At 35.0% G+C, this 13,226-nt stretch overlaps 1 protein-coding gene across 3 annotated transcripts in view; it reads left to right on the plus strand.

Moving 5' to 3' along the window:
• The window catches only part of STAG1 (STAG1 cohesin complex component), a 328,953-nt gene that overhangs the window by 250,069 nt on the left and 65,658 nt on the right, over window positions 1-13,226 (plus strand). For all 3 annotated transcript variants that reach the window (XM_081071693.1, XM_081071694.1, XM_081071695.1), the window contains one exon: window positions 10,419-10,522. In XM_081071693.1, coding sequence (XP_080927819.1) covers window positions 10,419-10,522 — 104 coding nt within the window. The remainder of the gene's footprint in view (window positions 1-10,418; window positions 10,523-13,226) is intronic.

Below are 13,226 nucleotides of genomic sequence, written 5' to 3' on the forward strand. Positions count from 1 at the left end.
GACCTCTACCCTGAAATAATTAAATCAGGATTACTAGAGATGAGGCAAGGTTATTGGGAATTTTACAGTTATTTCCAAGAAGCTTCTAATTTTCAGCAAAGGTGAAATCGACCACATTACAGAAAGGGTAGCAGGGTCTTTAATTGAATTAAATTGAAATCTACCATATTATAGAAATTTTAGCATGGATTTTAATTGAATTAAACTAGTCTGGGCCAATGATTTTGAAATCTTTCTGGAAGATTGTTACAGAGGGTGTCAAAAATTGTATACACATTTTAAGAAAGAAAAAATAAAACTAACCGTAATACTCAATATATACCAATAACAAAAGATGAATACAAGTCACATTTGACTTCTGCAATTACAAGAGGTGCTCAAAGTGGTTACCATCACCGTCCAGACACTTCTGATTACAGCAAACTACTGCTTGAGCATAGATAACATTTAAAATGTGTATACATTTTTTTTGGCACCCCGTAAATAAAGATCCAGGACTCAAACAAATCCAATATATAGGTGCCACTCTTACCTTTAACAAGCGCAAACATTTTGAGAACCTATCATCATAACTAATCTTTGTTCTGAATAGGAAAAGTGGATTTTTCTGGATGGAACAACTTCTCTGTTGCATGGGTATAACCAAAGTTGGAATGTAATTGCAAACAGGTGGAATGGTCTGGATAGGATTTAATTAAATTATATTAGCCTATGATTAAGTAATTAAAAAAATTCTTCCTTTCTAATCTATATACCTTTTCTTTTTTTTCTTGCCTCATTGCACTATCGAGGACTTCCTTACAATATTGAATAGGAATAATGAGTGAGGACATCCTTGGTTTGCTGAGATAAACATTTCTTTTCAGTGGTAATAAGGAGAGAAGTCAGAGTTCAAGGTGATAAGAATAAGATCAATAATGAAGAAATGGAGGTGATGTGCAAAGAGTTTGCGAGACTTAACAAAGTTACATAGTTATCTGATAATTCGTAGTGTGAATAGCTACCGATTTATTTCAGTAATTGTATTTGGTTCTTGTCTATGGCTTAAGACTTGTTTTGCTTTCAATTTTATTATTTGGTTTTGCTGTCCTGTTCCATAAAGGATTTCAATTTAATTTCAGTTGTTCTGTGTTTACCTTGTCTAAATGGATGGTTTCAAATTATAATGTAAATGACAAAATTGACGTCATTGGACACTGTGTAAAGTTGGGTTATTTTTCTACACTAATGTGAATTTTAGAGTATACTGGGGGAATGTTTCCATACTTGCGATAACTTGTTCTCTCTCCTTGCTTTCCATAGAACTAGATTTTCTTCCTAAATAAAAGTAAATGCATTTAGTTCATAGACAACCTTGTCATTCCTTTATCCCCATTCAAATGTGGAAAATTATTAAATTCTAGAATCATTAAACTAGAGACTTAGGTGTTTTATTGAGTAGAAAGCTTTTTCATATTAGGCATTGGATCATAAGGTATAAATGGAAAAGCTGAAATTATTTCATGTGATTTTCCTAGGACAAACTAAAGTTCATGTATTTTTCCTAAGATAAAAATGTTAAAACAAAAACTTATTGAATTAGGAGATACACATATATTCCTGTACAGGATAATTGTGGTACAGAATAAAGGACAAGATGTTATGTCTTTGTTTGCCTTTTCATTGCTCTTGCCCAAATTTGTTTGAAAATAATCAGTGTAAACTTCAAAATATTAACTTCTTTTCTTTTAAATGATTCCTAGTTCTATCTCTACAATCTCCACATCTGTTGGTCTTAACATAAATAAGTATATAGAGAAAAGGAGAAAGAGGGAGGGAGGGAGAAAGAAAGATAGAATTAAGCTATTGAAATTCGTCTCGATGTCTATCTTTAAAAATACATGGAATTGAATTCAACTAGGAAAGTACAGAACCAATGTGAAGAAAACCATAATGTTTTGTTAAATGATACAAAATAAGATCTCAAGGATGAAAAGGGTTATATCATGTACTGGCTGAAAAGATTATATAAATGTCAGTTCTTCTCAATACAATCTATAATTTAAAAATAAATAAATAACTACTCTGAATTCCAGTGGGTTTGAGAGAGTTCTGCCAGGTGAATTGAGAGAAGGAACTAAGCAAAATAACTAAATTTAACATAGAATTTTAAGCTTATGTGAAAAAGGCAGTGTAGCATACATAGTGCTTAAAAGCACAGACCCAGATATCAAACTACTTGGGTTTATTTCTTGTCTCTACTACTAGTTGAGTGCTTTGCAAAGTTATTTAACCTCTCTGCATGGTTTATTTTCCCCATCTATAGAGTGTGAGGATATTTTTATCTTTTGGAATTGTTTTGAGGATAAAACAAGTTAATACATAGAAATCATTTATAACAGTGCCTTATACATAAAAAATGCTTAATAAGTCATTTGCTATTAGCATTATACAAATTAGAACAATTTAGAAAAAGGACTACATAAGGCAATCTTGTTCCACTAAATATTTGAATCAGTTGAAAAAAGTTACTTATAAAGGTATATTATAACATATAAAGCTGCTGTAATCAAAACAATAATCAAAGCAGTATGGAATTGTAATAGAAATAGACAAATAGATTAGTGAAACTAAATAAGAATCCAGAAGTAGATCTAAATATATATGAGAGCCTAAAACATGTTAAACAATATTTGTTTAACAATGGTGGAGGCATAATTGGCTCTTCATTTGGATAAACAGGCCCATATTTCATACTATGGGCAAAAATAAATTCCAGACAGATTAAAAATGTAAAAGCAAACAAGAGACAGAGAGAGGAGAGAGGGAGAGAGGGAGAGCGGGAGAGAGAGAAGACAATGAAAAAATTATATTTCTATACTCTCTAGGACAAGGAACCAAACATTCTCATCATTGTAGTTGGAAGAATAAATTGCAATAAATAGCCTTTGTCAGTATCAAGATTTTAACCTTTTATATCCGTTATTCGTTCCCTTGGCAATTTAATCTATAGAATTAAAAATATCAGTTACATAAATATATGTGTATTGATATTTATTACTGCAGTGTATATAGTGACAAAAATTTGGAAACAATTTGAGTGAACATTAATAGGAGAAGATTGACTAAATTGTGGAACACAAATCATGTAATAATTTTTTTTAATTAAAGTTTATTGGGGTGACAATCGTTAGTAAAGTTACATAGATTTTAGGTGTACAATTCTATAATACATCATCTATTTCTCACATTATGTATTCACCACCCAGAGTCCATCACCATATATTTGATCCCCTTTACCCTCATCTACCACCCACCCCTTACCCTCTAGTAACCACTAGGCTATTGTCTGTGTCTATGAGTTTTTGTTTCTTCATTTGTTTGTCTTGTTCTTTTGTTGTTTTCTGTTTTATTTTATTTTTAATTTCTGTATGTATTTTTTTAATTTATTGGGGTGAAAATTGTGAGTGAAATTACATAGATTTCAGGTGTACAATTCTGTATTACATCATCTATAAATCCCATTGTGTGTTCACCACCCAGAGTCAGTTCTCCTTCCATCACCATATATTTGATCCCCCTTACCCTCACCTCCCTCTCCCCACCCCCCTTACCCTCTGCTAACCACTAAACTATTGTCTGTGTCTATGAGTTTTTGTTTCTCATTTGTTTGTCTTGTTCTTTTGTTGTTTATGGTTTATATACCACATATCAGTGAAATCATAGGGTTCTCTGCTTTTTCTGTCTGACTTATTTCACTTAGCATTATACTCTCAAGGTCCATCCATGTTGTCACAAATGTTCCTATATCATCTTTTCTTACCGCCAAATAATATTTCATTGTGTATATGTACCACAATTTCTTTATCCATTCATCTATCGAAGGACATTTTGGTTGTTTCCATGTCTTGGCCACCGTAAACAAAGCTGCAATGAACATTGGAGCACACGTGTCTTTATGTATAAATGTTTTCAGATTTCTGGGGTAGATACCCAGGAGAGGGACTGATGGGTCATATGGTAATTCTATTCGTAATTTTTTGAGGAACTTCCACACTGCCTTCTATAGCGGCTGCACCAGTCTGCATTCCCACCCACAGTGTATGAGGGTTCCTTTTTCTCCACAGCCTCTCCAACACTTGTTACTATTTGTCTTGTTGATGATAGCCATTTTAACTGGTGTGAGGTGATATCTCATTGTGGTTTTTATTTGCATTTCTCTAATGATTAGTGATGTTGAGCATTTTTTCATATGTCTATTTGCCATTTTTATGTCCTCTTTGGAGAAATGTCTCTTCAAATCCTCCGCCCATTTTTCAATTGGGTTGTTCGTTTTTTTGCTGTTGAGCTTCATGAGTTCCTTGTATATTTTGGATATTAGCCCCTTATCGGAGGCACTGTTTGCAAAAATCTTCTCCCATTCAGTCGGTTGCCTCTTTATTTTGTCGATGGTTTCTTTTGCTGTGCAGAAGCTTTTAAGTTTCATATAGTCCCATTTGTTTATTTTAGCTTTTACTTCCATTGCCTTTGGAGTCAAATTCATAAAATGCTCTTTGAACCCAAGGTCCATAAGTTTAGTACCTATGTTTTCTTCTATGCAGTTTATTGTGTCAGATCTTATGCTTAAGTCTTTGATCCAATTTGAATTAATTTTGGTACATGGTGACAGCAGTCCAGTTTCATTCTTTTACACGTGGCTATCCAATTCTCCCAGCACCATTTATTGAAGAGGCTGTCTTTCGTCCATTGTATGTTTTTAGCTTCTTTGTCAAAAATTATCTGTCCATGTTTATGTGGTTTTATTTCTGGGTTCTCAATTCTATTCCATTGGTCTGTGTGTCTGTTTTTCTGCCAATACCATACTGTTTTGATTATTGTTGCCCTGTCGTACAAGCTGAAGTTCAGAGAGTATGATACCTCCCTGTTCTTTCTTCTTAGGATTGCTTTGGCTGTTGGGGGTTTTTTGTGGTTCCATACAAATGTGATGATTTTTGGTTCTATTTCTTTAAAAATGCCATTGGGATTTTGATGGGGATTGCATTAAATCTCTGTATTTCTTTGCGTAATATGGCCATTTTAACTTGGTTGATTCTTCGAATTCATGAACATTGAATGTCTTTCCATTTCTTTGTGTTGTCTTCAATTTCTTTTAAAAATGTCTTATAGTTTCAGCATGTAGGTCTTTCATGTCCTTAGTTAAGTTTATTCCTAGGTATTTTATTCTTTTTGCTGCAATTGCAAAAGGAATTTTTTTTAATTTCTTTTTTTGTGATTTCATTGTTAGTATGCAGTGGACTTTTGTACGTTGATTTTGTAGCCGGCAACTTTACTGTATTTGTTTATTGTTTCTAATAGAATTTTGGTGGAGTCTTTAGGGTTTTCTATATATAGCAACATGTAATCTGCAAAGAGTGACAATTTAACTTCTTCATTCCCAATTGGATGCCTTTTATTTCTTTCTCTTACTTAATTGCTCTGGCGAGGACTTCCAATACTGTGCTGAAAGGCAGAGGTGATAGGGGACAGCCTTGTCATGTTCCTGAACATAGAGCAAAGGGCTTCAGTTTTTCACCATTAATTATATTAACTGAGAGTTTGTCACCTATGGCCTTTATCATGTTAAGGTATTTTCCTTCTATACCTATTGTATTAAGTGTTTTAATCATAAATGGATGTTGTGTCTTGTCAAACGCTTTATGTACATCTACCGTGTTTCACCGAAAATAAGATCTAGGTGGATAATCAGCTCTAGTGCGTCTTTCGGAGCAAAGATTAATGTAAGATTCGGTCCTGTATTATATAAGAGCCAGTCTTACAGTAAAATAAGACCGAATCTTATATTAATTTTTGCTCCAAAAGACGCGTTAGAGCTGATTGTCCCACTGGGTCTTATTTTCAGGGAAACATTGTATTGATATAATTATATGATTTTTGACCTTTATTTTGTTTATGTGATATATCACATTGATTTGCGTATGTTGAACCATCCTTGTGCCCCTGGGTTGAACCCCACTTGCTCGTGAAGTATAATCTTTTTAATGTATTGTTGCATTCAATTTGCTCGAGTTTTGTTTAGGATTTTTGCATCTGTATTCATCAGAGATATTGGTCTGTAATTTTTGTGTGTGTGTTATCCTATCAGGTTTTGGTATCAGGGTCGTGTTGGCTTCATAAAATGAGTGAGGGAGTATTGTCTCTTCAATTTTTTTGGAAGAGTTTGAGCAGGACTGGTATTAAATCCTCTTTGAAGGTTTGGTAGAATTCACTAGTGAAACCATCTCGTCCCGGACTTTTGCTTTTGAAAAGAAAGGTTTTGGATGACTGATTCAATTTCCTTACTGGTGATCGGTCTATGTAGATTTTCCAATTCTTTGTTATTCAGCCTAGGAAGGCTATATGTTTCTTAGAACTTGTCCATTTCTTCTGGCTTATTGAATTTGGTGCCATATAGTCCTTCATAGTATTCTCGGATGATCCTTTGTATTTTGTGGCATCCATGATAGCTTCCCCTCTTTCATTTCTGATTTTGTTTATTTGTGTCTTTTCTCTTTTTATCTTAGTGAGTCTAAGCAAGGATTTGTCAATTTTATTAATATTTTCAAAGAACCAGCTCTTCGTTACATTAATTTTTCCATTGTCTTTTTGTTCTCTATTTCATTTAGTTCTCCTCTGATTTTTATTATTTCCTTCCCTCTGCTAACTTTGGGTTTCATTTGTTCTTTTTCAATTCTTTAAGGTGAAACATGAGAATCTATCTGGTATTTTTCTTATTTCTTGAGACAGACCTGTAACGATATAAATTTGTCTTTTAAAACTACTTTTACTGTGTCCCAAAAATTTTGGTAAGATGTATTTTCATTGTCATTTGTTTCCATGTATCTTTTGATCTCTCCTCTTATTTCTTCTTTGACCCAGTTGTCCTTTAAAAGTATGTTGTTTAATCTCCACATATTTGTGATTTTTCCTGCTTTCTTTTTGCAGTTTATATCCAATTTCAAGTCCTTGTGATCAGAGAATATGCTTGGTATGATTTCAGTCTTAAATTTGCTGAGGCTAGTTTTATGTCCCAATATATGGTCTATCCTTGAGAATGTTCCATGTACATTAAAAAGAATGTATAGTCTCATGTTCTAGCATGAAGTGCTCTGTAAATGTCTGTTATGTCCATTTCATCTAATGTGTCATTTAGAGCTGATATTTCCTTATTTATTTTCTGCTTGGATGATGTATCCATAGCTGTCAATGATGTATTTAGATTCCCAACTATAATTGTGTTTTGGTCAATTTCTCTCTTTAGTTCTGTTAGTACTTGCTTGGTATAGTTTGGTGCTCCCCGATGGGGGGCATAAAGATTGATGACTCTTATATCTTATTGTTGTATAGTCTTCTTTATCATTATGAAATGTCCATTTTTGTCTCTTGTTACTTTTTTTGTCCTGAAGTCTGTTTCATATGATATCAGTATGGCTACACCTGATTTTCTCTGGATGCCATTTGCTTGGATTGTCAATTTCCACCCTTTCACTTTGACTCTATATTTGTCCTTGTAGCTGAGATGTGTCTCTTGGAGGCAGCATATGGTTTTGTTTAGTTTTTTGATCCAATCTGCTACTCTGTGCCTTTTTATTCGTGAGTGCAGTCCGTTTACATTTAGGACGATTATTGATATATGAGGATTTCATACCATTCTATTTTTGGTTTTCTGGTAAGACTGTGTTTTCTTTGCCTTTTCGTTGCTGTCAGTTATTTCAGTTTTGCTGTCTATAATTTACCCTCTGTTTCTTCTTTTGCCATGTTATATATTTCAGTTCTGGGGGTTTTTTTTAAGTGGTTACCATTAAGTTTATGTAAAAGAAAGTTTCATATTTAGAGTATTCCATTTTCTTTAGCATGCTTACTTTTCTCCATTTCCTTATGCTGCTTCAGACCTTTTCTCTCCTCCCTTTTATGTTTTTGTTGTCACAGATTATCCCTATTTATGCTGGTCGGATAGCCTCCTTCAGTATTTCTTGTAGGGCATATCATGTGTTAGAAAATTCCCTCAGTTTCTGTATGTCTGGAAAGGTCTTTATTCTTCCTTCATATCTAAAGGATATCTTTGTTGGATATATTATCCTTGGCTTATAATTTCTCTCTTTCAATAGTTTGAATATTTGAGTCTACTCCCTTCTGGCTTGTGGAGTTTCTGCTGAAAAATCTGATGATAATCTCATGGGCTTTCCTTTGTAGGTTATTGTCTTCTTTTCCCTGCTGCCGTGAGGATTCTTCCTTTGTTGTTGATTTTTGACAGCTTCAATACAATGTGCCTTGGAGAAGGCCTGTTGGGGTTGAGGTAATTAGGTGTTCTATTTGCTTCTTGCATTCGAGAATCCAGTTCTTTCCACAAGTTTGAGAAGTTCTCTCTGTTTCCTGTCTCTTCTCCTCCTGATATGCCCATTGTTCTTATATTGCTCTGTCTGATGGAGTCAGCAAGTTCTTGTAGAGTTCTTTAATTTCTTTTAACTCTCAAGTCTCTCTCATCTTCGATCTATATCATTTCCAGATTTCTATCTTTGATGTCACTGGTTCTTTCCTCCATCTGGTCAGCTCTATCATCTAAGCTGGCTATTTCATTCTTCATTTCTTTCATTGAGTTCTTAATCTCCAAAAATTCGATTTGATTCTTTTTAAAAATTTCAATCTCTTTGGTAAAATGTTCATGTTGTCCTTTGATTATGTTTCTGAGTTCATTTAACTGCCTGTCTGTGTTTTCTTGCATCTCGTTGAGTTTTTTCAGAACTGCAATCTTGAATTCTCTGTCATTTAAGTCACATATTTCCATGTCTTTAAGTTCATTTTCTGGAAACTTTTCACTTTCTTTCTGTGCTGCCTGTTTACCTTGGTTATTCATGGCAATTAGTGAATTATTATTTCTCTTTCTAGGCATCTACAGGAGTGGGTTCAGCAGCAGGTTGGTAGGAAGAGGTCTTTCCTTTGCTTTCCAGTAGGTGTTGGTAGAATGCTTTATTTTCTTTCCAACTGCAGCCTTTAATTCTCTCTCATACTGTAGTGTTATATTTTCTCTGCACTTTCTGTCTTCTGACACTATGGAGGGATTCCCGGAAGGTGGACTTCTCCTCTGTGAGCAGGATGCCTGGGTCTCAGGGCACCGTCTCCATTGGGGGATGTGAAGAGCTTCTGAAGTTCTGAAGGTCTTCCTGCACCAGATTCAGGGCCTGTGTGTTTCAGCGGCTCTGTTTATCCTTACAGGGATCCGCCCAGATAGGTCGAGTAGGGGTGGGGGGTGGGTTTTGAGCGGTGGCTGTGAGCAATGGTGGTGTCCACCAGGACAGCCTGTCCTGCCCCCAGGGCTTCCTGCCCGGACCTAGGTGGGCTGCAAGTCTGTAGCTGTGGGGCCGCAGTTCTCAGAACTGCAAATATTCTGTTCTTTTTATCTGACACTGCTACCATTGTGCTTTTAGGACTGGGAGGATGCGGGTGAGATCTGGGAGGGTAGGGAGGAAGTGGCTAGGCTCCGTGCCTAAGCCTTCTGGTATCTGCTCGGCAGTGAGGGCTTAAACCTCCGTTTTCACCCTTCTTCCCTCAGTCTTTGCTCTGAGGTCTCTGCTCTGAGCGGTGGGTTCAGCCGTGTTGTGTGCTAATCCCTCAGGTGGGACTGTGGGCCATAAGGGGAGTGCCAGTCTGAATTCTTCCCTCTCCTGTGACTGCGGTTGCTCGGGAATGCAGGGAGCTCGGAGCTCCAAGCTTGGTCTGCATCCGGCGCCCATGTGGCCTGCTTCTTCACACTTCCCTCTTCCTTCCTCCCCTGCTCGCCCAGTGTACTCACCTTTAGATGATTTCAGTTGCATGTCTCTTAGCCTTGCCTGTCTGCTATGCAGGGACTGCTTTGTGGTATTGTAGTTGTTTAATTTGTTATAAATTCCAGGGGAGATTTCAAGAGGCTCACTTCACGCCGCCATTTCTATGATGTCATCATAATAATTTATAATTAAGGGAATTATTCATATGAGTATGCAGTGACTTGATGTTTAAAATCTATTGTTTTTAAAAATATATCGAAAGATAGCATGATCTTTTTTCAGAAAAGATACCTTGTTATGTCTTTGAATGTGATATAGAAGGATATAGAGCTTTGAAATGATATAAAAGGAAATACAGTAAAATTCTGGCAATGCCTAACTCAGACGCATAGTATTAGAAGAAACCAAGTATTAGAGAAAACAAGTTTATCTTCTTTTACTTTGTATATGTCTTTTCTTGTTTGACTTAACAACAAGCGCATAGCTATTTTTTAGAAAAAGGAAAACAAAGTACAAAACTTAATTTCAGTCTTTAAAATAATTACTAATAGAATATGTTTGCAGTTTTTTATAACTGCTCATTTTTAGTGCATTTTTATTATAAATCTACTCATACTAATGTGTTTTATTTCACCTTAGCAATGTCTGACCGTCAAGAGAGCGCTCTTATTGAGCTAATGGTTTGTACAATTCGTCAAGCTGCTGAGGCACATCCTCCAGTGGGAAGGGGTACTGGCAAGAGAGTAAGTTATATTAATGAGAAATCTACAAAAAGGTTTTTAATGTAATTAACTGTCTTACGTATTTGAAAATTTTACTGTTATATGTATCCCTCAATACATGGTATTTTTATAAACAATACACGTTGTGGTTCTTCATCTTTATATCCTGTCAGCTATAATCATGTTCCAAAAATAGATTCTTTTCTTCCATGCTCTGATAGCACCTGTACCTGCTTCTATTCTAGTACTTATAAGAATTTTCACATTTATAATCTTTTAAAATTGCAGAAAGGCCCTAAAGGCAAACTACCTAGTTTGCAAGCTCTTCTATTTAGCAACTATGTGATCTTTGGATATTTATTTTCTTTGTGCCTTTATTTCCTCACCTGTAATATGGGGGCTAATAATGTAGGTTTAATGTTACTAAAGATGAATTGATATAATCATAGATTGGAAGGCTGGCTCTAGTGATATGGAGAGGTAGGCAGTTCCTCTCTGCAAGAAAAAAATAAGTATTTGTATGACAACTATACTTGAATTAAAAAGAGCTATATATTCCAGAATTAAAAAAGAGAAAAGGTATAAAAATTTAAAAATGTAAAAATACAAACTGACAACAAATCAGGGCTTTGGAAATTTACCAAAGATAAAAAACAAATTGACAAGTATTTTTCTTGAAAAACTGCTAAAGCTCCCAGTAAAAGCACCAGGCTTTCTTGCCTGGGGTTACAATATACACACACCCCACTAGTGTGATTGATGAGCTCTGTAGTTTTACCAGAGTGGTACTGTCCACAAAAACCAGCAACTTGCTGTCAGCGGGGTAGACTCAATAAGGCACAAGTAACAAAAGTCCTTTTGTCAACTAGTAATGGCAAACTTGATAGAAAAGACCAAGGAAAATCCATAGTTGTGATATACAGAGGTTGTGGTCCCAGTTGGTAAGAACAATGGACTGGCCCAGAATCTAACTAAAAAATTCTGGAAATGAGAAATCCATAAAAGAGTTAGATAAGCTATCCACACATTCTTGGCTGACTGGGAAACCTGAGAGAACCCAAGAGAAAACAAGTCAAGCCAACTTAAGAAATGGCTGAACTTTGAATATGCTCTCTAACCCACAAACAGATCAGGTCTCAGAGGAGAGAAGCCTTACAGATTTGAAGTATTTGAGCACAACCTCTGCCCAAATCATTGACTGACCAATAATCTGTTGAAAAACGGGACTCCTAGGAAGACAAGTTAAAAACAAGAATAAAAATTCCAAGCAGAGGCCACACATCACGGGAGAGACAAATTGTACTGCTTAAGTTAAAAGTTACTTATTTTTAAAATGAAACTTTAACAGAATAAGATAAAATCCATAGTTACTATGTTATCCAGATATGTCCACGTTTCCAGAAAAATTACAGGCAAAGAAACAGTAAGATGTGGCCGTACTCAGGGACAAAAGCAGACAATAGAAATGGCTTCTCAGTAGTTCCAGTTGTTGGGTTTAGCAAAGTCTTCAAAACCCTTTTTGTAAATATGTTCAAAGAAAGGAAAATATGTTCAAAGAATTACAAGAAAAAATGTGACAAAAAATAAGGGACCTCCGAAATGAAAAACCAAATGGAAATTCTAAATTGAAAAGTAAAAGACAGAAATGTAAAATTCATTAAATGGGCTCAATAAGAGATTTGAAATGAAAGAAACAGTGAATATGGAGAGAGATTACTAGAATTATCCATTCTGAAGAAGAGAGAGATAAAAGGATAGAAGATAAATGAACAGTCTCAGAAATCTGATAACAGCCCTAATACATCAGATTTGTGTAATGGGGTCCCAGAAAGAAAGGAGTGAGACAAAGAGGAAGGAAAACATTTGAAGAAATCATTGCCAAAAACTTCCCAAATTTTATGAGAAACATTAATCCACAGATCTAAATTGCTTAACATAACTAAGCAGGATAAACAAAAAAATCACCTGTAGACACAGAATAATCATACTGTTGAAAGCCAAAAACAAAAAATCTTGAAAGCAACAAGAGAAAAACAACTCATGTAGAGAGGGCAACAGCATTATTAGGATTAGCAGTGGGTTTTTTATCAATAAAAGTGGAGGCCAGAAGACATAGAATGACATTCACTGAAGGGCAGCAAAATTGCGAGCCAAAAATTCTAAATCCAGTAAAAATATCTTTCAAATATGATGTAAAATAAAATCATTCCCAGATAAACAAAGATTGCAAGACATGTTGCTAAAAGACCTGCCTTAGAAGAAATACTGAAAGAAGTCCTTTATGCGCTAAAGAATACCACCTGGTGGTAACTAATCAACAGAAAGGAATGAAGGGTACCAGAAATAGAAAATATATGGTGGATATAAAAGTCTGTGTATATTACACATTTTTTAAATTTTCTTTTAATTTCTTTAAAGGGACATGAGATTATTTAAAGAAGTAATCATATCACTGTAGTATTAAGATGATATGATATATAGCTATATGTGACAATAGCACAAAGAAGAATAAAGAAAATGTAACTATATTGGAGCAAAATTGCTATTTTTTGCTGTTAATTCAGTATTAAGCTGGAGTTGATTGTAATAAGTTAAAGAAGTATATTGTAATCACTAAAGCAACCACTCATACCTATAAAAAGAATACAAAATCTACAGAGAAGTTATAATCGTACACTAAAAAACGTCTAACCCCCAAGATGGCAGTTAAGGAGGAACAGAGAAA

The sequence above is a fragment of the Rhinolophus hipposideros genome (genome assembly GCF_964194185.1).
Source record: "Rhinolophus hipposideros genome assembly, chromosome: 14".
Taxonomy (NCBI): Eukaryota; Metazoa; Chordata; class Mammalia; order Chiroptera; family Rhinolophidae; genus Rhinolophus; species Rhinolophus hipposideros.